This window comes from Athene cunicularia, assembly GCF_003259725.1.
Source record: "Athene cunicularia isolate RWA chromosome 6 unlocalized genomic scaffold, athCun1 chr6_part1, whole genome shotgun sequence".
NCBI classification, from domain to species: Eukaryota; Metazoa; Chordata; class Aves; order Strigiformes; family Strigidae; genus Athene; species Athene cunicularia.
Window position 1 is genome coordinate 23,867,157 of NW_020799105.1, and position 25,738 is coordinate 23,892,894.

Below are 25,738 nucleotides of genomic sequence, written 5' to 3' on the forward strand. Positions count from 1 at the left end.
GTCTGAGCCCCCCCGTCTGAGCCCCCCCGGCTGGGCACCCCCGTCTGGGCACCCCCGGCTGAGCCCCCCCGGCTGGGCACCCCGCGAGCCCGGGACGCAGGAGCAGATGCGGGGTGGGCGATGCTGGCGCGGTGGGGACTCCACCGAAGTGCCGGTTTAAAGCCGCATAGCTGCGTTTGGCGTGGCGGAAAAAGTGTTTCAGGGACGGGATGAGTAGATGCTGCCTCTCTGCTTGTAAACGTTGAACAAAGGGGACGCGAGTTAAAAGTGGTTTGACAAAGCAGCAAGGGTCGACAAACACCGTCACGTTCTTCAAACTTAGATCCCATCTATCCTCTCTTCTCCCCAAACCACTTATTTCGTAGAGCACTTTTCAGAGAGGCTTTTCGTTTAAAAAGAAAAAAAAAAAAAGTTAGAAATTAAATGGGTTGTGTGTATTTGATGAGACCCATCTAACAGACAGAAGATGTCACGAGAGGCATGAGAATTCCTGAGCGGAGAAGCGGTGGGTCGGCCCCTGTCCCTTTTTGAGGATCTCTGTAGCATTCCTGTTCAGTCGATGCTTTTCACCACAGCCCACAACCTGCCCAGCCCAGCTGCGGACCGTGTAGTTTGTCTGTAGTGGCACTGTCATCACCATCGGTAGCATCGGTGAGGATTATTGATTTCTGGATTTACTGAAGGGACCCCTGATTTGAAGCGGCAGATCACACGAAATGCCCGCCGCTGCCTGGGCTGAGCTGCGCCGCAGCGGGGAGAGCCGCCCCAGCTGAGCCCTGAACAAGTTGGTACATCGATGTAGCACGATGCAGCAGAAATACTGGCTCAAGTCCTGGGCATCTTTTTCGAGTTAATTAGCTGGAGCAGACCACTGCACCAACGAAGGCGTGCTGCTGCGGCGGCGGCCGGAGCACCTTGTTTGTGCCAGCTTTGCTGCCTTCGCACAGGGCTCTGCTGATAGAGCCCGACAGCGGGTGGGAAAGTCCTCACGAACCCGGCTGGCACATAAGCATCAGCATGGAAGGGTGAAGGTGAACTCACAGAAATCCTCGCCTCTTAAATTGCAGTTTAGCTGTACAGGACTGGATCAGAGGAGTGTTCAACAAATCAGACAGTCAGCAGAGGGCAGCTAAGTTGCTCTCCCTGTCTGCTACCTGTCCAGGTACTCTGCTTGCCCTCTTCCCTCTTGGCAGGTTCACTGCTGGTCCCTCGGAGAGGGTGCCCGGGAGGATGCTTTCACTCTGCCATCCCAGGGATGGGGGCTGCATGCTCCCCCCAGCTGTAGCACCCCAAGGAGCGAGCTGATGGCACAGTTTCGATTGCAGTTCATGATGTCTCTGGATCTTTTACAAGAGAATTGTTGGGTTTTTTTTTTTTCCCAGAGAAATAGGTGGGAAGAACTTAAGTATCAGCTTGCTTGTCGATACGACAACAAACACCACGCTGCTTTTTCTTTTGCTCTTGTTCTTTCCAGCAGTGCTGACTTAGTGTATTCCAGGATCTCTGTGGTTTTCTCTGTACCAAAATGAATTTGTTCTTGGCCGCAGCCTGTACACAGACATGGGTAAAATGACATGGTATGGTGACCACGCTTTACATACGTATCTTACTTCAGCAGAAGCACACGGATCGGTGGTAGTAGATGCTGTTACTTTTTCACAGGGCTGACGATCTGAGCTGTGCAGACTACATCCCAGGACCGTGGTTGTTAGAAGCAAATACTATTGCTAGATAAACTTAGTGACTTGAAAGGAAAAACCCTCTGACAGAAGAAGCAGTTAAAACAACATTATTACCTTCTCCATAATTACATTTAGAGGCTCTTGTCCCAGGGCTGATTATTCTTGCACAGCATTATGCATATGCCCCATTTATAAAGCTAGGCAACTGTACAGCATTTTCCTGTCGATTTTTAGAGAATTAGAAAGGACTTTCCCCTTGCAGACCAGACTGCTGCTTGTCCTGCACACATGTAACTGTTGACACCATTGGTGTAAATAGGGATATTTTAAATTGTGGTTTGTGAAAACAACGTGTTTCCTGATTATCATGCTTCATGTTACTGTAAAAGCATATAGAAACAAATACGTGGGGAAAATGGAAACGCTTCATCATCCCATTTGCCAGTTTTTCAGCCTTTAAAAAACGCTGAGTGCAACTGTTGCATAATGCAAAGTAGTGTCAAAAGGATGCTTGAGAAAGGAGAGAGGGGTCTGACTTCAACCTGGAAAGATGCAAAGAGAAAAAATGACAATTCATTATTCTTTCTTTATTAGATTACAAACTTCTCTCTGTGGAGGGTCCTACCTTCCCAGAGTGCCTTTTTCGTCAGGTGTTTGTGAAGGAGTGAGCACTGCTCGGGGCTGCGGGGGTTGTTCCCCTAACACAGGCAGGTGTGGGGATGGAAGTCCTGCCTCAGACTTCTGAAGCGAATGGTAAAATCATGGGGTTGTATTTGAGAGCAGGGAGATATAATTTTTTAGCAGTGTTCTCTGTGGAGAAGTACAGTAGGGGGTCCTTCTTCCACACTGCTGATTTCATACTAAATTTGCGTATTTATAAATGTTAATCTTCTTGCACAGCCTGGTATTACAGGTTTCAGGTATTGCTTGGTGGTTTGGTTGTCTTTTTTTTTGGTTTTTTTTTTCTTCAGCTTCTGGGAGAGCGTGAGCAGACAGGGCACGGCTGAAGGACTGAGATGCCAGTACTGCGCTGGTGTGGGAGCGTCAGCCTGTGCCCTCCTGGCTGGCAGCCCGGGGCATATCGTTACAGCTGGAGGGCTGCTCCCGGGGAACGCTGTGCCGGGGGGAGAGACGTGCGTTCAGCGGGTGTTTTGTATGATTATGCTCCGCTAGAACATGCGGGTCCTACAGAGTAATGTTAAAACGTAATTTTTCTGGAACAGTCTAGGAAGTACTTGTCAGTCTTTGAGGAAACAAGCTCAAATCCAGCTCAGGGGAAAGTGTGTTGCAGCCAGAGCTTGTGTTACCTGCCAGGTGTTTCAGTGAGTGCCAGCACGGGGAAGATGATAACCAACACCAAAGTCAGTTGCAAAATCAGCGTGAAAGCAGGTATCACACTTGCCTAGTTAAGCGTGTACTTGTACGCTGAGGGGCAGGTTCAGGAATGAGTTCAAGGACCTCTCAGGAAGGAAAAGCCAAGGAAAGCGCTGGGTGAGCGATGGGCTGGCGCTGGCGACTGCCTTGAGCTGAGCCTAGCCAAAGGGTGAGGGTCGCTGCGCCGAGCTGCTGACGTGAGCTCCTTCTCGGGAGGGTGTCACCACTCGGTACCTTCCCTACAGGGCCTGCTCTTCGATCTAGATTAAATAACTTCTATTAGGAGGGGTAATTTAAGAGCTGACATTATACCTAATAACCTAGCTCACATATTTATATGAAATTGTTTAGGACTAGATTAATTTGTCACAAAACTTTACCACCCTCCTTTTTAAGTGAAGGAGGAGTGGAGTTTTCTTGATTTGAAGGATGGAGGTGTGGAGGATGTTGTGCCTTTTCTCTCTGTAGTCATTTGGGACCAATGCTATCGTTCTATCTAGGCTACAAGAAAATGTTTTCACGTCGCTGAATCTTCATTCACGTTAATTAGGTCTTTATTTTCACGCCTTTATATGATAGCTGCCTGGCTTTCTACGCTAAATCTGTTATTTATTTATTTACTTGAACTTGCCATTGGAAGAAAAATGGAGGAATGTTAAATATGTTCCTGTCTTCCAGCTGAGGTGTATGCAAACCTGGCTTGAATTTCAAACAGGTCCTCATGCAATCAAATCCTTAGAGGTGCTCTTTGCTTTGAGCAAGGGTATAATCTGCTTGGCTGTGATGACAAAGAAATAAGGTTTCTCGTAGTCATGTTAGGCAGAAATTTGTGAGATTTAATTTAGTGGCTTGCTCCATTATAAGTTTTTCCACGGGCTTGGACAATTCATTTGAGACTGTGCTTATGTCTGTTCTTTATCTGTAAAGTGCGAGTAATTGCACATCTGTTAACTTGGAGGAACATTTTGAAGATAAAGTGGGTTTAAGATTATGTGTATAATACCCGTAATACCTGCGTGCAGCTAAAATATTAAACAGCTGATTAAGTGAACTGCTACTTATTATATTTCTGCTCTAAGAAGGAAAATGCTGAGTAACCTCATTAGCTATGATAGTTATTTCTGTACTTTGTTGGGATAAGTATGAGCAGGATTTAGACCTCTCTCTCTTAAGTTCCCTTTGTACAGATTATTGGAAGAAAAATATGACAGTAGGTCTTACCAGCTAAAGCTGAGATTTTGAGTTCCAGTTGAATGCTGTCTCATTAGGAATCCAAATTGCTGTAGGCGTTGGTTTATCATTCATACCAAGAAAGAAGTCCTAATTTTATTGGGCTACGATTATTTTTTTTTCCATATTTTCACTGTGTTTATAGTTCAGAAAAGTTCATTTTCTATATACAAACGTTTTTGGGAAAGGAACTAAACTGATGATTGGAAAATGCTTGTTTCTTATTCTGTGGATGGGGATTATGAAAACTAGTCCCTTGTGGTGTGTACGAGCGGTGGAATCACTTCCCTAATAAAGATGTTCTCAATAGATGCAGAATTCTGCACTGGTTAAATTATCATGCAGCCTGTACAGTTAGGAAATAAATGAGGGTCTGGGAGACCATGATGTATGATACCCTAAATGGCTGCATTTTGTTCATATTTGAAAGGCAGTTTAGCTTGTCGTCATTACTGATGATTTGTGCTTTTATAGCCCTTCTTTTTGCATTTCAGAAATCCTTTGTGCCCATCTGAATAATAAATCACCGTGTTTGATTTGCTCAGTAAGAGCAAATGTGAAATTACATTCTTATTAAGATGTCTTGAGAAACTGTAAGTGTGGGTGAAATTCTTTAAAGGAAAATTATGCCAACATTGTTACTGTTTTGTTTTGTCTTGTTTATTTTATTAGCTTTCTAAATCCCAGGGATATATCTCCAACTTCTTTATGGCTGCGGGAGAAATACTGCCCTGTTTAGAAATAAAAAATAAAAAAAATCTGATGATACTTTTGATTGCCCTCACCCAAATGGTTTCAGATGTAAGCACCTAATGAAATCTGGAACGAGCATGAATTCTGTCTTAGAATTCAAGTTACGGACAAAATAAAGGCATATGTAACAAATAATGGGGATACTTTTCATCTGCTTCCCATTTGCACCTTGGTGGAATAATATATTATTTATGCAACATTGATTTCATTAGAAGGAGGATTTGGTGCAACTTTTCTGTCAAACTGGAGAACCGTTAAATGTTAGAAGGTGATGTAAACTCTGACATCCTCAGTAAGGTTTTCTCGATTGAAATATTGAACTATTTAAAATTTGAATATAGCATAACACCACAGGCTTTTATGTGCTTTTATATGTTGCCTTAAAGTTTGAAGGCCAGACAGCAGTCTGATGCTAATGCATAATACCTAAAAAAAAAAAAACCAAAAAAAACAAAAACCAAAACAAGCTAAAATAGAATGTGTGAAACAAGTGAAAAATGAAAATAATACCAAATTACGTAAGAGAGAGAAAAGTGAACACTGCAAATAGAAGTAGATTGAATGTACCGTTTCTGTCGGTGCTCTGAGTCTAAAACAATATCCATATGCAGGCACCAAAATAAAATTGCTTTCAGTAGTTTTGATACCTGGCAGAGGAATGGTGGCAGTGAATAAAAATGGATATAAAGAGACAGCTTGCAACATCATGAGTATCCCAAAGCTTTAGCCATATGCTTGCAATTAAAAGCTCCTACTGCCTTGTTTAACGAGGGGCATGTTGGAAAGGTCTAGTGGCAAGAATGTGATGGCCACCACAAATTTTTAAAAGTGTTATACAGAATTAAAAAAAAAAGAGAATTTCACAGCCCGTTCACTGTTCTGGGAGGGCAAAACTTGTGTATGGTCTTGGTCAACATGGCCTTTCTCACGCAGTTTCTTACAGCATACTGAGTAATTAAACAAGAGGGTCTGGTTTGGGATTTATTTAAACATATTTTTATATCCACCGTATATTTCTTAAAAGTAATAAATGTTCATGTCATAATGGGGCTTACAAACTAGCATAGTAACATGCTTCCGTAGACCAACATTTCTTAAAAAATCAAGCCAAAACAGTAACTTTTTTTAAAATCTGAAAACGGATGGAACCTGTTAGAAAAACCTAATTTTTTAATACAGTATCGGATAGTAGCAGGTCACATTAAAAGACTGGAAAGAACTGAGGCCGAGCAAAATATTTGTATCTGTATTGTTTCTAGTACTAATGTCAAATATTTGTATAGGAAAATAATATGTTAAGCTCTGAGTAGTGAGAGTGCTCCAGCTAATTTTTTATTTATTTTTTAAAAATAAAGTAACTTAGGAATTTGAATATTTTCAAATGAGGGTACGCTAAATTTATGATTGACTGTGCAGAGACTTAATTCTTTTATGTATTAAAATGTATGACACTAAGTTTGACCTTAAGAAAGGAATATAAGAAGTTAACTTTTTAAAGCCTGAAAATCTTAAGAACACAAAATATTTAAATATGTTGTGTTATGCAGCAGGCTGATGATAAGTAGGGGAAGCCTGATAATGACGTTAAATGGGTTTATGATTGACAGCAGAGCCTAAGTGAAGTCCTCCTTAATCCTAGGGCTGCGGCTCGCCAAAATACAGTACGGTAAAAATGGCTCTGTCCTTTATAAAACATGATTTCTGGGATAGTGTATTAAAAGTAGCACCGCATTTTGATTTTCTTCAATTTTTAAACAAGTTCAGCACTTTAAATATGAATACTTCGCAGCAGTCGAGGAGCATGATTAGCACGGGCTTTGAACCAGAGGGGTGTCAGTCGATACTGGGGTAAAGCCCAGTAACTAAAGTGGCCTTCGGGGACGAGGGCACGTGTGCTGGGGTGGGTGCAGGGTGATGGGGAGGCGGGTGCAGGCCTGGCTGTCAGGGCAGGGCTTATAGGCAAAGCCCACTGACGGGCTCAGCAGAGTTTTCTGGTTTAGTTTTAGTGCCTGGGACTGCGCTGGGGGATGGAGACTGGCAGTAGATGCGCAGGGTTCGTGGTCACGGAAGGTGGGCTTTGGGAAGAGATGGTGAAGTGACCGAGTAACTTTTCTTGGAAGTCCTGCGTGCTTTATAACTTGGAAATCTCTGAAAACCCAGAAGTAAATTTATATTTTTTTAATAATACGGTGATGCTTCCTCGATTTGCTTCTGGGAATTCAAAGTGGTACCCTAACATCTGAGTGTTTCCACAGCCTTCCCTTCCCTGTGGCCACGCTGCTGCCTCTGCCCAAGCCTCGATGGGGAGCTTGGTTGGCTGGAGAGCTGAGTGATTGCTTCTTGTCTCCGAGTGTTACTCGTTCAAAAACCATCTTGTCACAGAATTTGTGTAGTCCTTTGCTGGACCTGCTTTTGCTGCCCACCTCTGTGACTTCCGTAGCCACAACTTCCATCACTCACTGCGTTTAAAACATAGATGCCTAAATTTAAAAACACCCTCTCATATTTGCTTGAAATTCATCTCCTATTAGCTTCATCAGCTGCCTTCTGGTTCTAATACTGAGAAATTTGTGAGTAACAGCTGTGCATCCATTTCAACCACCACCTCTGTGAATTTGGAAATCTCAAGTCATGTAAATCCCTCCTCTGCCTTCTTGGAGGGTTCTGGGACTTTGGATACCCTTAGGAAGCAACTTTTCCATCCCTTTGTCACAGAATCACAGAATGGTTTGGGTTGGAAGGGACCTTAAGGATCATGTAGATCCACCCCCCTGCCCCGGGCAGGGCCACCTTCCACCAGCCCAGGTTGCCCAAAGCCCCGTCCAACCTGGCCTTGAACCCTGCCAGGGAGGGGGCAGCCACAGCTTCTCTGGGCAACCTGTGCCAGGGCCTCACCCCCTCACAGGGGAGAATTTCTTCCTTACATCTCATCTGAATCTCCCCTCTTTCAGCTGAAAACCATTCCCCCTTGTCCTGTCACTACAAGCCCTGGTCAAAGTCTCTCTCCATCTTTCTTACAAGCCCCCATTAAGTATTGAAAGCCTGGCAGAAGGTCTCCCCGGAGCCTTCTCTTCTCCAGGCTGTCATTTTGGTTGCCCTTCCCTGTACCTTCTCCAATCTATTATGCCCCCCTTGAGCTATGAAGTCTGTATTTATTTATTGAATTCAGTTTTACTTCTCTGTGAGGTGATATAAATCAACAATTTCATTGAAGGATAGTAGTAAACATCGCGGGAACTTTATTTGTGAGCTAAGTTTTTACTCAGGATGATGAGTTGGGATGATGAGCTAATGAAGTTTGGTTTGATGTATAATTTTGTTATTTCACATCAATTACCAGATGACAGATAGGCTCTGCAGCAATTGATTATCTAAATAAGGGCCTTGATATCCTGTGGGAAAGCTTCTGGGGACTGACAGTGATGCTAATCGGACAGAGAGAGGCCTCCTGTAAGCTCTCACGTCATGTCGCTGACGTTTTTGGTGGCCGGCACGAGGGATACCAGCTCTTAAGAGGAGAGGGAAAAAAGGGTGATTTAATCCTACGTGCTTGGAGAGTTTCGTGGAGGAAAGGAGCACTGCCTTGCCGTGAGCTGGGTTTGCGGGCGGCACAGCCTCCATGAGAGAGCTGCAGCATCCCCCTTCCCGTGGAGCGTTCGGGTTTCTCTTGAGGCAGCTTTTGTGTTTTCACAGATCTCTGGTTTTTGCAGGTGTTTCTGTCCTTTTCTCTAACAAAATCAGTGAAGGATTGTGCCCCTTGCTCTTGTCACTATATTCCATAGGAGATAATTGAGCGGAGAATTTATAATGTGGGTTTTTTCGTAGCATTTTAATTAAACAAAGTTGAACTTGAAAGTATCTTGGGTTTGGGTTTATGTTTTTTCATAAAAGCTCTTTAATTTTAGATGTTGCTAGCAAAAACTAAAAGGTGATGATTCCTGGATATAAAAAAAACCCAGTAACTGGACAAAGCAGAATGGTACATGTTAATTTTTCCAATTAATAAGGGGGAAAAAAAAAAGTCTTCATAATTCACAGGGATGCAATGAGTATTTTGTTTTTATTTATGCATATATTTATCGCTTGGCTTGAATTGTAAACATATTAATCCCTGCCTAACAGTTAATGACTTTGGGTAATGTTTATATTCTCTTTATGCAGAAATTGTCCATATACCTCAGAGTTACTTATAAGAATAGACTTAATAAAGTCGATTTCCTTAGTCCCCAAAGACATTTTTTTTTACTCCAAGTAATTTTTCTACGGTATTTTTAAAGCCCTTTTTTTTTTTTTTTTTTTTCCTTGGCTTCTTAAAACCTTAAATTTACTTCCTCAACAGATAATGAGTATTTTCAGCAATACCAGCAGAAGGTACTTATTGTTTTCAAGACTTATTTTTGCCAAATGTCAAGAGTGGGTTGAGTGTTGAAGGCTCTGCCACAACTCAGGGTTGGTTTATTTTTCCTCCTGTGGTTTAAAATGTTATGCCCCAAAAGGAAGGAGTTTTGATGGCATTAAATCCATGGACATTGTGTCAGGAAAAATACTTTAAAAATAATTATATTATTGCAGTCATGTAGGAAAAAAAACACTGCACTTGTGTTTTGAGACAGGCACTGGGATTAATTGGGATATTTGAGATCTCTCAAGTATTTTCACTTCTATTTTTCATATTTTTAGTATATCTGAGTAGTATTGTATAGAAATATAGTGTCATATTTGTGTTCTATGATATTTTAATGATATGTTAGTTCTGTCTAAGTACTGGAAAATACAATGGGTGGCAAACATGCTCATATCTGTATCAGGAATAAATGGGTTACGTTGATATACCAGATTGGTTTTAGTGGAACATAAAACTCGGGAAGTTTTCTTAGGAAAATTACAGAATTATCCTTGCTTCCTATAATCATTCCTGGTTAATTTAGGTAAACCATAGGATTCAAACACAGGAGTGAAAATCTCACAGCACTGCCCCTGTCCAGCCCTCCTCCCACTCCCACAGCTTTAGTGACCATCTGTGATTTCAGGATTGCTCCTTGCAGAGGAATAAGTGGATCTGCTTAAAAAATATTATTGCTATCCAAACACTAACATGGTTCAAGCTTTCCAAAATAATCCAGGGTTTAGTAGGACTGAAGTGGGGGGTGTTTGTGATTTGGGAATGGAGGGTTTCCAATAGATAAGTCTTTTTTTTTTTTTTTTTTTTTTTTTTTTTTTTTTTTTTTTTTGAGGATTATTTTTAAAAGATCTGAAGAAAAAAGGAGCTCGCACTTTTTTGAACTAGTGAAGTCCATGCAGTATTTTGCACAGATCTGAGCATGCAAAGGCAGGAAAAGTATAACTGGTGTCCAACTCCTTCTCTGTATCACTTGAGGTTTCTGTGGCAATGTGAAGGGACTTTTTAGCATTCAATGTAGAGAAAAAATGTTCCAAATGAAAGCTAATTTCTGTCTTTGAATGGACTTGGGGACCGGACAGCTGTATACATGTGCATGAGATGAATGCATCTTCAGACTTTTAATATGTTTTCCATCTCGGTAGTGAAACGCTTCCACTGAGAATCTCTTTGATTCCAGTGGTGCTCTCCCTGGTCTCCGTTCTGCTGGCTTTCATAAGGACATAGTCCTCAAACCTTTCTCTTCAACATTTGCAAGCCCAGTGCTTTTATCCACAATATTTTTTGGTGGTTTTTGTTAGGTTGTTTTTTTTTTCCTCGCTGTTTGAATGTCTGAGCTGTCTTAGTCTTGATCCAAGTGCATCAGTTTCAACTTCCAGGTTTTCTTTCATGAGCTTAAAGGCGAAAATATTGGTGAGACTTATATGAAGTACACAGAGCTGGATCTGCTGGGCCTGCGGAGTGTGCAAAGCAGCAGAGAAGGGATGAGAAGCAGACCCACGGTTTTCAGCAACGTCTCGTGAGTATAAAAGAGGAGTGGAACTGGACTCAAACACAAGTCTAAAGACCGGGAGCTGCAGCCCATCTTTGGCCTCGTTACTATATCTCCTTTGTTCTGAGCAGAAGTGAGCAGGGTGCTCCCATGGTGCAGGTTGCTCCAATGTTCCCGGCTTTACTGAGCCGTGGCAACTTGCAGTCTGTGATATAAAAAAAACTACACGCTTTTTTTTCTGTCCTCAGCTTTGTTGCTATGTTATAGCCATATGAAGAAGCGTTATGCGCATAAATACGTGGATTATCATGAAAATTTTAATTAAATGACTGAATAATAACTAAAGATGGCAGGGGAGGCAGTGTTGCTAAATTAAATTCATTCCATATAGCTTTTGCTCTAGCCTGTGCACTGGTTTTAGTTTTACTTCTTCTTTCTTAATATTTCTTACATATTTTGAGTATGTGTCAAAGCAGCTGCTTTCCTTCAGTCGTGCTGGTTTGAACGTACTTCACCTTGACAGAGACGTCCTAGGCCCCCACGGCTGGGGTGGGAGATCCTGGATGAGTCCAGGCAAGGAGCTGAATGTCAGAAAACGTGAAAGAGGTTCAGCTTAGTCGGGTTGTTACTGCTCAGCTGGCAGTTAGGGAGGGAAAAAAGGAGGAATGTGCACCCCGAGCTGCTCGTGACGCTCGCCCCGAGCGGCGTAGGGGGGATGCAGCCTGTAAGGGCTGAGCTGCGTGGAGAAACCAGCCCCTTCCCCTGGTCCCTGCGCCTGCTCCTCTCCCGCTGCAGGGAGATGTGGATTTGTACTGCCAAATGTTTTAAGTCACTGATTTTAATCTTGTTTTGGGTTTAATTTTAATTGCTTTTTCAAAGGGAGATTAATTCTCCTTTAGGTGTGGATATGTAATTAAAAAAGATCTCTCGACTTAAGTTGCTTTTGTTAAGCACATGCATAGGCTGTACGTATGTGAAAGCAATTACATAGCTGAATATACATCTAATCCTATTCTTCATGTTTAAGTGTTATTGTGTTAGAAAATGATAAATGACTTCTTATTTGTGAGGGGATTTACTTTCTTCCCTTATGATTTCTGCCAAGACGATGTTGGAAGGAAAATGAAATTCAATTATAAATCAAAATTTATTTCAGTGGTGGAAAACTAGCACTTAAAGATGCTTTGTTATTTCTTGAATATATTGAGTGTTGGATATCATAAGGAAAATTATCAAAACATGTTTTGCTCTTTAATCATAGTGAGTTATTCAATACAGAAGGTATTCCCCTAAAATGCTTTTGGTGGATTTTGGTAGGCCTGCAAGCACAGAGAAACCTGAATTAGCTTCATCTGGAACCAGTAGAGATTTAGGAGCAAATATTCCCTCTTGGCCCTGTGTTTTTTGCTGCCTTGCCAGGCTAACTAGCAGGAGGGGAGCAGTATGCAGGCACTGGGGTGCTGCCTGCAGGTCTCGGGGTACCTGGCTGTTACCAGATGATCCCTGGATGCAGAGGAGCTGGGAAACAGTCCCACATCTTGGCTTTTCCATGGAATGGAAAAGGGAAAGGAGATGTCCTGGGCTTAAAACGTTTAAAACTTCCAAGCATGTGTTATGATCTGTAATAGAGTAAACTTCATTTAAAAATTGAAAAAAAAAAAAAAAATCTATATGCTTGCAGAAGAAACTCCTGTGTTCATAACCTGGTTTTAAGTACTTTGAAAATGTGTACACAGAGGTGCTGGCCAGTTGCTCACTTCAGTTCTGGGCTTCCTTAAAATAGGCTTTTCAAATTTTAATTACTCCAACCGATTAGTTCTTTCGGTCATCATGCTTTTCTCAAATCCTGAATACTTTTTAAAGAAATGGATTTCAATTTAATGCTTTTTGAATTCAGCCTTTTTATTCACATGAGATAGTGCTGCTCCCATGTACTGTTTATTCTTACCCTGAGAACTGTCAGGAAGGGGTTGAAAGCAGAAATCGCCTCCCGCTGCCCTCTCTGCCCACAGCTCAGTAAGTGCTCTTGTCTTCACAACGTCTGCTGCCTTATTTTTCCACGCTGCATCCTGCTCTGAAATGACATGTGGCTCCTTGGGCCTTACGGTGAGGCGGAGGTGTCCCTGCACCTACCCAAAAACTGAGCAGGTCCGAGAGAGGATTGGGTAGCTCAGGCTTCGTGGCCCCTCGCGGGCTCTGTGGTGTTCCTACCAGGAGTTTACTGTTCCCTTTAGTGCTGTTGAATGTTGTGATCGGCCCCAAATCAGAAGAAGCTGAGTTTGTCCTTAACCTAGCTGATAGTCTCCTTTTGTTCTGCTGCTGTTGGATTTCTGCTGAGTTTAGGTGTGCTGATTTCTGCCGTGGGAAAAGGATGAAGATCTATTTATCAGTAGCATCCTGTTGGAGCGTATTATGTAGAACCTATTGGTCATCATTCCAAACAGTAATAAAGAAGAGTTTTAATAAATTTAGTTTTTCACAACAGGAATGCTGAGCTCTTTTTGGTTACGTTGCATATTATAGATTGATTTCATATTCTTTTCAAAAAGTATCTTTGAGCTTTGAAGCTCTTCTTGATACTGTACGTCATTTAGCAATAGGTTGTCTGACAGAATCCCCCAAAGTATTCTGAGTTACTGCGAGTTTAACAAGAAATAAAATTCAAATTTTAATAATGTTACGGGGAAGAATTGTGTTAATTCTCTGAGACACAACACCCATATTATCACTTTCAGGTTCTGCAGATGTGTCCTTCTCTGTTTCCTTGAACTAATGCAAAGCGCTAAATAGGTCTGTGTTCCTTGATAGTGTACCCTCATGAAATAGAGATATGACTACTTCTCAAAATATCCATAGATAGCCTCCCATGCTACCAGTTAAAAAGTATTTAAATCTGAACTTCTTGCTTTTTGTTGTCTGAAGGAAACACTACTGAATTTTCCCTCTGCTCCTGGCAAACCTCACACACTTTTTACAAAGTCTAAAAACCTGAAGAACTCATGGACAAAGTAAGACTGCCAGTGCTAGAGGGAACCTACGTATACATCAGACAGAGAGAAAAATTTCTTGTGGACAATTCCCCTAGGATAGTGGTGGCAACGTTCCCGTCTGCCCCCGTGGCAGAGGTGGATGTCTGCTCACAGCTCTGCGACGCTCTCGCGTGGGACCCCCTGCAAATCGCATCTGCTCACCGTGCTGCTGGTTTTGTGGCTCTGTAATGGAAATAATGGGCTTTCTCATTCCTCGGGTGAATCGTATGCAAACTTGGGGATGAAAGTTGCAACACGTGCATTAGCAGGAGCTGTGTTCCTTCGGGCCCCATCCTTGCATCTGTCCTGGAGGAGTATGGGTGTGATCTGGGAGCCAAATCCAAGGGAAGAGGTGGGTAAGGTGAGGATATTCCTGGAGGCAGAGAAGAGCAATTTCACTTCTGTGAAATCCTGTTTGCTACTACTAGGTATTAACCTTTTCATCTCCTCTTATCTGTCAATATTGATACAGAAAGTCTAACTTAAAATGTAACCTGTTTGGGAATTGTATTTCTCTTATTTACAATATTGGTACATGGATTTGTATAGATACTATTAATTTTGCTACTACACTATGAAATACCACAGAAAATGGAACTTAAGCTTAGCAAAAAGGACCAGACTGTTATCAGCAGGGCTATCTTTTTCTCTATTTAATAAGTTATCCTGCTCTTTGGGGAGGAGGGAATGAGAACGTTGCTTATAATGGAGTTTTCTTTTTGATAACATGCAAATGCGAAAAGATCTCCATCTTTATTTTTAACACTGAGTTCCTTGCAGTAATTCCTGTCTGCAAGGACTGTGTAACCTTCTACAGCACTGAGAGCTGAGAAGCACAGCACAAGATCAGAGACTGCCTTCCCCATAAACGTCTTTCCATATCCACCCTCTGTTCCGTCCCAAAAACTTCTGAACAGGAGAGCCGCAGCGGTATGGTGTGATGATTTATGTGATTACGCACCAAAGGCAGAAATTACTTGAAAACTGCAAAACCATCCCCAAAGAGACCCCTTCTTGCAAGTTGCTTTTTTAATCCAAGGATATCTTAACTGAATATTTCTATGAATGAAATTTAGATTGCACATATTTGAGATCTTTCTTTCAAGCTGGTTGAGCCTCTCAAACCAATTGCTAAATGTTTTATGTAACAAAATCACAGAATGATCTTGGCTGGAAAAGCCCTCGCAGCTCCTCCAGCCCCACCATGACCCTCCCCCTGACCGTTCCCAACTCCCCCAGATCCCTCAGCGCTGGCTCAGCCCGACTCTTCAACCCCTCCAGGGATCCCAGGGATGCCCCTCCTGCCCTGGGCAGCCCATTCCAACGCCCAACAGCCCCTTCTGCACAGAAATCCTTCCTCAGAGCCAGCCTGACCCTGCCCTGGGCAGCTTGAGGCCATTCCCTCGGGGCCTGGCGCTGGGGCCTTGGCTCCAGAGACTCATCCCCCCTCTCTGCCCCCTCCTGGCAGGGAGTTGCCGAGGGCCAGGAGGTCTCCCCTCAGCCTCCTCTTCTCCAGACTGAACCCCCCCAGTTCCCCCAGCCGCTCCCCAGCAGACCTGTGCTCCAGACCCTGCCCCAGCTCCGTTGTCCTTCTCTGGCCACGCTCGAGCCATTCAATGGCCTTTCATTATCTCTGTAGCTGATGCCAGTGCAGCAGCGTGGGCCACGCGGTTAAAACCCAACCTCTCTGGTCGGTGAGGATGCTGCAGGGAGAAGACACTCTCCTGTGCTGGTTGTGCATGTGTCTGCATCTCGGCTGTATTATCCTCTCGCTTCAGTTTTATTTTAGCTCTTTGGTGACTTCTGTTTGCTCCAAAGAAAGTTTAGTTTTTGTTCCTTGTCACTTATCTGACACTGAGTGCTAGAACAGATAGGTCTTTCATTTTGTGAGTGCTTCAGAGGATGATAATAATAATTATAGTTAAATTAGCTTCCTAACAATAATGTGAAGAAAGTAAGACATAATTTTGTGTTGGGAAATCTGTAATAAACAAGATGAAAAGCTTTCCCAGGGGCGAGGAAGGCAGTTAGTTTGAGGTTCATATTAGCATCAGGAACTTCGTTATTCCCATGTTAAGTCAGTACCAAGATAACTGCACTGTCTCTTCGTGCCGCATGTGAGCGTGCACCCGGTTGTGTGGGTTGTTGGGGCGTGTAGCTGTTGCTCCTCCTCGATGCTGGGGACAGGGAGGGGTGGAGGCCTCCCTGTTTTGGTATGAGTAATACCCGAAATGCTGAAAACGGTTGAGGCTTTTAGAAAAGATGAATGTGCGTGTTTACGAATACGTCTGTTCGCTCAGTGTAACTCCAAGCTCCAAATCAGTAGCAGATAATGGCACTGGGACTGAAATTGGAGAGCAGAGATTTCCAGTGTGTGTGTGAACTTTGGAGATAGGTTATCTCCAGTCAGGTTTCATTACATGGAAGAAAATTCCAGTGTACAAGAGAGATCGATACAAGTAAACAAGATCTGTCCGCAGAGAGATGTCACTAAATGACGGGGTGGGTTGAGTTGTCAAGGAAGAGGGTCGGAGCAATTGTTGATCACTGACACGGAGGATGAGCGGGGGAGCTGAGAGGAGCCCACGGGAAGGAAATTCCCATAGGAAAGGGCACCCAGAGGTGCTCACCACCACTCTCTGAGCCCCCTTTTGCTTTGTGCCGTAAGGAGGCCAAGCAGTGCGTCCTGGAGTGGGATTAAAAATTCTCTAGCTGTGCAATGGGGTAGGAAGGCTGCTCGTCACTTACAGGATTGTCAGCTGCATTAAAAAAATCCAGGTGAGCTGCTGGAGCTGTAACAGCAAAACTGGCAAAACATTAAACACTTTTGGGGACAGTGGGTAACTCTGAAACCAAACGGTACCAGTCCAAATTCCTCTGTCTCTTTAGATGGTGTGAAAATGTCAGCCTACATCTCTCTGCTGTGACTTTGAAGCTTTCCTCAAAGGTTGCTCCTCTGCGTGGGGCTTTGTTGAAACCATTCTTTGAATAGAGACTGATGCAGGGGCACACCACCGGCTCTTGCTTGTTCTGCGTCTCCTTCCTTGTCCTTCCCAACGTGTCCTGATATCACACGAGTTGTATGAAAGACTTGCAGTGCCAACCAATGATAATTACAATAAGTCATTCTAGATCCCAAATGGTTCTAGTTTCATATTCAGTGCTGCACGTGTGCAAAATTCTTTAGAAACTTATTTGGTGTAGCTTTTCCTTACTATTTTAATTTTTTGTGTACTGTTTGAATACTGGCCATACCCATAAATACTGTTCTTCTCTGCATTTTATTACTTGTGTTTATAATTTTATTATTAGCATTCATGGAAGCGTAAACCAGGATACCTGAAACAGATTTATTGTGGGTAGTTCTCTTAGATTTTCAGGGAAATAATTTTTAGTATAGCAGAGGGAGAAAAAAGGTGCGGGGGAAAAGCAATTGCATTTAGCAAACCAAAAATAAATGGACTGACCTTCAGAAATCCTAAGCACGGTGATTTCCTTTGAAGGGCATCCTGTTTAATACTGAGACTGTATAGAGCTTTTTAAAGCGAAGCATTTTAGGTTAAAATAGACTTCTTTGAAAAAGAGACTTAGAAAAAAAAAAAGATAAATGGTGTTGTTAAAATGTCTCATTAATTTTTTGCTTGCCTTTTACGAAAGTTAGTGCAAAGCACTTTCAAACCGGGGAGCGCTTTGTGTGTGTTCTCATTGTGCGTATCATCGAGTTTCTAGTAAATAAGCCTTTACAAAATGAGTTTCAGCTGAGCTATCGTGATCTTGGGTGCTGGTTTTGATCTGTGTGAAGATCCTTTTTGTGGTTCTTGCCAGAGAGGTTTCCCCATATTCAGAGATTTCTTTTTTTTTTTTTTTTCCCCCTATTGTTTGGGAATATCGGATTTTCCTTCAAATGAAACAATAACCAGGGTTTTGCTTCTTGGGAGCTCATTCTGAAGCAGTAGATCGGAGCCTGTGGCAGTGTTACAGCATGGAGAGGTGTAAAAGGAGAGCTGGGTGGGTATTTTTACCTTGCTGGGGCTCACAAGACTGTAGAAGGAGGGGAGCCTGGAGGTCCATCCCGGCAGATTGACGAAGAGCTGCCTCCAAAACAGGGCAAGGTGGCTGTAAGTTTGGTTGTCCTCTAGCAGTTGATAATCGAAAGAAGTTTGGAAATCTTTGGACAAAGGCTTCTTGCTAAGAACCAGCCTTAGTAAATAAAATACTTGCCCAAATAGATGTGTAATTATGGTACTCCAGTATGGCTTTTTTTTCTCTGTAGTCCTCCAACTAGTCTTTTCAGTAAAACATGAATTAGGAAACTGAAAAACATACCTTTGTCGCATTTGTTTTGCATCTAAAAAGTGATTGTGTTAATTGCAAGCACTTTTGTTGACCTAAAATATAGCTCAGGAAATTTTTGCTTACTGGTTTGCCACGTAGGAGTCATGGTAAGCAGTTCCTGCAAGGCTCAGCATGGGACTGACCTCTCTCAAATATTCTCTTTTATATAAAATGCCAAGTTTGTGTTGCTTATAAGAGCTTATGGATGCAGCAGTTCGCACCAAAGGGAAATTGCAGACAGGCTGGGGACTGCTCTGGCGTGGGAAGGGGTGAGCGCGTGGGGCAGTGACATAGGGGTTGGCAGATCCTTGTCTCCTGAGGAGATGTCCCCAAGATGGGGAAAACTGGGAGCTTGTGTCTTCTGGCAGCTAAAGGATGGTTCTGCCCTGCCTTCAGGGAGCTTTGAGGCGACCCAACAGCAGCCCCCCAGGCTGTCGAGGTGCCAGAACCAGATTCTTCATCGCAGTTGACCTTCAGCCTTGGAGGTTTCGAGACCCAACGAGTTGAAGCCCTGAGCAGGTGGGGGGAGAAGCCTCCTGAGGTTCCTCAGATAGCCCACGGCGTTATCCACGTGATTGCTTCGCACACCCAGATGCTGTTCTGCCATGCCCCACCTCTGAAAACAGAACATTTCCTTCCACCTTGTGCTCTTTTCAGGAAAATAAATTATTTTCCCGTTATTTTGTATTTTGGAGCCAGTGTGCTCAGCTGGTCAGCATTGAAGTCCTATAAAAGATTTCCTTTTAAAACAAGTTTTCTATTGATTGGTAGAGATTGAACTGTCAAGGATCAAATCTGGATTTGCAAAATATGTTTTGAGGTAAAACAAGATATGCAAAACTAATCAAGGTCATATTCAACCTACAAACTTCCGTATCAATCTTGTGCATCCTGAATGGACTTGCACTGCATCGCGTGGACCTATGTGAGGTTTTTGCTGCCTAGGCAAGTACCGAGCTGCTTAAATCAGGTTGGATAAAGGAGATGGCATGTCTTGTCCAGGAGCTCTGACAGCAGAGTTTGTCATCTGAAAATACTTCAGTGAATCTTGATTTTCAGAAAGATACCTTTGCAATAATGTTGATGGCACCAGAAAAATACCCCAAACATTTATCGCTCCCATTATGGGAAATGTTAACTTCTGTTTCCAAAGGAAAGAGACTCACATGTTTTATTCTTTCCATTTACTCGTGTTCAGGAAGGCAGGATTTGGTCTAAGGAAATCAGAAGTAGCATATATTCAGTAAGAAAAAAGTGATAAATGTTAACATTTTGCACTTGTTTATGTTCTGCTGCTTACCTGTGAAATAACTTCCTCTCTGTGCTGCTAAATTTACTGTCACATTTTCTGTTACTGGAAAAATAAATGTTTGGTTTAATACTAGGAGAAATGTATGTATGAGTTTTTATCTATATATATATATATGTATCTTTAGGGATGTTTTGCTTTGGTTTGTTATTTTCTTCCTGTCCTCACTCATCTGAAGGCAGAGGTAGATGCTGCTTGGTGGAACCTTAAGGAATCTGTGTCCAGCTCTTGCCAGTTCTCTTAACAGCAGTTACCAAAAAGTTGTAATTTGGGGTGTTTTAAAGATGAGTTTTTATCTTGTGAGACCATAAGTGGTGACAATTTCATTCGTGGCTTCCAGAATTGGTAACAAGTGATCTTTATTTCTTTATTTGTTGCTAATGTATACAGAGCACATGTTGTGAGCAAGGAGAAAAATGCCTCATTTTTATGTCCTTGCAAACGTCTGGTAATTGTGAGGGACTTCAACCCTTTTCAACAAAGTAAATTACGAGAAAATGTTGTGAAAACCCAAATGTATTGAGAAGTTCATTCTGATGTTTTTGAGTGTTTTGCTGATTTTTTTTTAAATTATTTATCGATTTACTTATTTAGCTCTGTCATCTTTTAAGACCGTGTGAGGAAAATTTTATTGAAAAATAAATGCAACTTACGCTTTTTCATTTGTTCCTGATCATGGTATAATAGGGACATTATCCTGAAACATCCCTTAACTTAGTGTAGCTTTGATTTCTCTCCTCTTAGATTTTCTCACTATACATAAAGAGCTTAATGTTTCCAATGTAGAGATTTCCCTGGAAGAAAATGGACAAGACTATTTAAAATAGGATGTTTTACCCCTCAAGGAGAGAAGCATTGGCATGCGTAGTCTCTCCTGCAGGGAGTTCACATTCTGAAATTTATCGGTGTACGTATTACTTGTGGGGATTATTTGATAAAATTTTCCTATCCGTTTCTGTGAAATGGCCATTTGAATATTTATTATTTTATTGTAAAGATAATTTGAGAAAATAATTTCTGAGCGTTCCCGTGCCTCTTCAACTTTTCCTTCCAAACTCTACAGGAATTATAAGTGTAAGTTTTTGAATCACATGGTCATTTGTTTTTCATATAAAGTATATTTTCCGAAGAATAGCGCATTGTTTCCAAAGAAGAATCTTTGTTGTGGTTTTTTTTTTTTTTTTTTTTTTTTTTTTTTTTTTTTTTTCTTTTAATGGAGCTGAATTAACAGCCCTCCAGGATGGGAGCTGGATCTGGCTTCCCTTACAACAGCCTTGGGGATGTCTTGGATTCCATGATTTGACTTTGGGAATGCTAAATTCCCACTTTCCTCAATCTACCTGGTTTGAAAAGAAAAAAATGAATCCAGCGCCTCTGCTTTTGAGCAGAAGAGAAATTAATTGTATTAAACTGCTTACAGAGTGCATTGAATGCACTTCTCTAGTATGATACAGAGTAATTATCTTAGTCACTGGGCGACTACTTCATTTCTGAGCTTTGCAAGTAAGGAAGGATGTGAAAGGCTTCCACTATAAACCCTGACACTATTTCAGTGAGTAAATAGCTAATAATTGCCCAGGGCAATGGCAAACCCCCCCGTGTTGCCCTTGCAGTACTTGCTGTATAAACGTAGGTTTGCAATTACTCCTACAGTTGAACTTGATTATTTTTATTTTTTTTTTTTTAGAGAATTAGATACTTTTTCCACCGTGTATTGCTTGGAGTGATATACTGCAAAAGATGACAGTGGTCTCTGAATCCAACTAAAGATTAAAAATCAATTTAAGATTAAAATTTAATAATATTGTTAGCTATTGCTAAATGGTTAAGAGACCCATATTAAAAACACCTACAGTACAAATATTGCCTATAAATAATTACAGATTTTTATTAGCGTTGTAATTAAGAGTATGCTGGCTGCAAAGGATATCTCGCTGAGAGCAAAGAAAATTAGAAAAAGCATGCAGATGACTGTTAGTATACTTTTTTCCTAATATTAGATTTTTTTCTAACCAGCAAGGGCTTGAACACTATTTAGCAGGTAGGGATCTGCAGATGGATGTTCTGGCAGGGATGTCTGCGTGTGTAACACAACGGAGGCTTAAAGGAGCAATGTTATGTCAAAGAAGGAACAGCTTTCTGTTGTTACTACTAGGATGAGCATGAATCTGTTTCACGTGGGGAAACAGGAAAAAATGTTGATTAACTGGACAAGGACCCTGACCTGTTATGCTCGGCACCACTTTTGGGGCTCAGCATAAACTGACTTGACTGACAACATTGAGCAAGTTTCTTTAACTTTCTTCAACTAAAACTTAAACATGCTGCAGAATCCCTTCGTGTTCATGCTTCATCCGTATTTGCTAAGCTTGTTTATTTTTCCGTATTTATTTTTTTCTCCAGCAACTGTTCCAGGTTTTTAACAAGCTTTCATATTTTCCTTTTCACACTTTCACACAGAGGCAGAGCGTTTAACCACCAGTCATTAAACTTTCATGTGTCCTTTCCGATTCTCACCGTGCTAATTAAGAAGATACTCTTCTGTAATTATCTCTCTCTTCAGTGACTCATCATTTTGCCTGGCTTACGGGGACAGTTGCAGCGGCTCCCCCCGGAATTCGGGTGCTGCTCCAAGGGGAGGCTTGGGCTGCCTTGCCCGGAGCTGGGTGTGTTGGAGAGCAGAGAGAGGGCTCGTGGACAAACAGCCAACAGCCAGAGGAGGGGAGAGGGGTCACCAGTAGATGCAGAGGAGATGGCAATCGAATTCATCCACACCTCGAGCTGTTTCTAGATCTACAAATTAATATTAAAATGTGTTTGAAAGATTAACAGTTGCTCCACACGCATTCATTTTTTTCATACACGGGGTTGCCATGATCATTTCCTCGGGTATGAAATTCATCTTTTGACCGTTGCAGCCATGTATATTAACTTAAATTACGCCCCAAACGGATAGATAAACACAGAAATATGAGCAAAGCTGTTAGTTATGGAAACTACTTTGTTAGAATGAAGCAGAGGCTCTGCACTGGCTGCTGGGTTACCTGGAAAGGGCTGGGTTTGCATAGGGGAGGTTGATGTGTTTACGTGAAGGAGCATAAGATACGTTTATGTGTTTGCAAAGCAGTGGGCTTCAGAGGTTATTGAAGTGAGTGAGCGTCTATAAAAAAATATTGCGAACAAAACAAAGTTTGTCTTCAGCTCTCCTGAGCATTTATGTACCCTCTACAGAACCTTACGTGAAGTGATGGACTGAATTGCATCTGCAGCCTAGTCTTAAGCAGCCAATTTAAAAAATTTATAATTCTGACTAGCAATGAAACATCACTTTGATTGATGACATCATTAGGGAACTAGGACTGAATATGAGCTATTGAATATTTTCTTGCAGGCATAAGCCCTTTTACAGTGTCTGTTATGTTGACTGCTTGTTATACGGTGTTTTGACAATTAACGTTTTGAGATTTTTTGAGATGATCCCGTCTTATTTACATTTCATAGTAGTAAACATTATCTTTCTACAGCCACAGCTTCTATTCTTGTCATAGTTTGCTATAAAGTTCTTTTGATGTCATGGAGCGGCAGCTCCGTGGCCCTTCCCGTTCATATTCATGCCGTTTGCATATGCCTGAGAACTCTCAGTCTTTGCATCGTGTAGAAAAAAATAATCCTTTCTCACGGACAAAATCTGTTGTTGTGTAGGAGTTCAGATCTGAACTCCACTGCATTAGAGAAAAGCAAACTCAAGGAGCACTTATCTGGTGGAGGTTGGGGGATTGGACTGTAAATAAGAGGCCTCGTAACACCAACAGAGAACCTACTGTCATTTTACCTTTGATCTCAATTGCTTGGACTGATGTAGAAATAAATATTTTAAATTGAAAGTAATGCAGATCTTAAAGGTAACAATAAAAACTCCATCCTGTGCTTAGAATGAAGAGAAAATTCCCCAGTGTTCTCTCAGGCTGCGCATGGCACAGAATAACCTTGAAAAGTGCACAGAAAGGGAAATGTACAATTTTATCAACGCATATATAGAATCATTTACTTTCTGAGTAATTTTGCTGATTTTTTTTTTTTTCCCCAACATTTTTTTCATCCTTAAAGATCAGAAAAGATGTGGATGCTGTTACCATAATCACTCAACAGGTTGTTATCGGGTAGAGGAGGAGGATGGCACAAGCAGGGGAGTCATTTATGGGACTGGGACACCTAGTAGCCACACAAATGGGTTTGAATCGTTACTACGATACTTTCACGTGACAGAAGGAAAGATTAACTCTTTTTTTTGTCACTTTTTAATTTTTCCAGAGTTTCAGAAATATCTCTTTGGCACTGCTACTTTGTTTTTATGGATGATACTGGGCTTGGCTTTGTTTAGGTTTTTTTTTTTAAGCATCATACTATCTGAAAATACCTCTCAATGAAATCAAAACTTGGGGTTTAACTGTGATGCTCAATATAAATAATTTTAAGAGATTTCTTCTTTGAGCAGAATATTGATTTCCCAAATGCAAATCCTGATATTGTGTGACATTTTTAGGAGTGGTGTTTATTACCTTCCAAAGCCTTTAATGCCTGAGCAATTTTTATATGAAGAATGTGTTGCAGAATCTTCAGTGAAGATGGTGATAAAACCATGAAATTGGATATAGAAACTTTTCAAATTGTTTTTTTTTTGTTTTCTTGACAGAATTTTGCATATCCATTAATGAATTTAAATGATAGAATTATATCCACTGTTACATGGTGCTCTTTAGCAATGCTACATTCTAATAGCAAGTATTGTGTTGCCCAGTCTTAAATAATTGGTTTGTATTTTTTGTTTTCGATAGGGGAGTTTTGTTGCGTGCATGACTGCCATTTTGAGGCAAATGGAAGACTATCACTATGCTCATTTAATCAAGACTTTTGGAAAGATGAGGTCAGATGTTGTGGTAAGTTTAATGTGTTTTATTTGTTCATAAGACAGTTTAGCTCGTGTTTGGCTTTTTTCTGTTACTGTTTGTTAAATACACTTGTGAAATGTAAACAAAATGTATTTGCCCTTACAGATTTAATATAAAAAATAATTAATAAAGCACTATGGCTTATACGTTTTGTGAGTTTGCAAAGGACAAAATTAACCTTCCTGCCACACGCAGGAACAGCTCGTCGCTGGAGCTGCTGAATATTTTAAAAAGCAAGCACTGAGACAGTGGATTTAAAACAATTAAAAGAAAGCATTAGGAAATAGTAGCGCTGAGCCATTACTAAAAATCTGTTTTGCTAAGAGAAGGAAAAAAGGAAAAGACTTTCTTGAGGAAAGGAACTTTCAGCGTTAAGTCTTCCAGATGTCCCAGTTTCATTTGTTTAAATGGCTTTTACTTACAGATCTGCTCACTTTAAATTTTATACAAAACATTTTAACCTTAAAGATGCCCTTAGTTGTTAAATAAGCAATAATAATAGAAATTTTTCTTCTCAGAGTCATTCAATAGCGTAACTAAGCCAAGAACACAACTTAATTAGAGCATAACAGAAGAGAGTTTATAGCTAAGGAGATAACTCTCTAATGACCTGAAACTATCCTTGCCATATGGCAAGTGCCTGCTGCACTGGCTGGGATCCATCGATTAGGAGATGACCTGAAGCCTGATCAGCTCTACCACTTGCCCACTCCGGTGCTGGGGATTCCGTCAGGTGCTTTAGGCAGCTTTTGCCTGTCTTGAAATCTTCAGGGTGACCTTGGGTTCAGTTCCCTTCTTCCTTCCAAACCCAATGTAACAAAACCCAGGGTCTTTGTGTAATTTCATTTTGTTTGGATTTTCCAGTTTGCCTTTATGGCTTTAATTTTTGTTCTGCTTGTATTCTGCAAGATTTGAGCTCTTTGCCCCATGCCAGTTTTCAGATAAGGTGCTAGAGCCTCTGGTGCTCAGTCTATTCATACCTGAACTCGCATTACTAAAGTAAGAAGCTGATGATTCAGTGTAGTGAAGAGAAAGTCCAACTGCAGAGAGCTGCAGATGAGCATCACTATATCGTAAGGGCTGCTTCCCAGTTAGTCTGCGCTGGGATCTTGGAGCACTTACATGGATAGTCACTTGGTTTTCTACTAATAGCAAAACATTCCCAAGCTAAATGCAGCTAGTGGAG

General features: G+C 41.5%; 1 protein-coding gene across 1 annotated transcript in view; it reads left to right on the forward strand.

The window, feature by feature from the left end:
* The window catches only part of DOCK1 (dedicator of cytokinesis 1), a 279,035-nt gene that overhangs the window by 127,030 nt on the left and 126,267 nt on the right, over positions 1 to 25,738 (forward strand). The window contains exon 29 of the mRNA XM_026851564.1: positions 24,439 to 24,540. Coding sequence (XP_026707365.1) covers positions 24,439 to 24,540 — 102 coding nt within the window. The remainder of the gene's footprint in view (positions 1 to 24,438; positions 24,541 to 25,738) is intronic.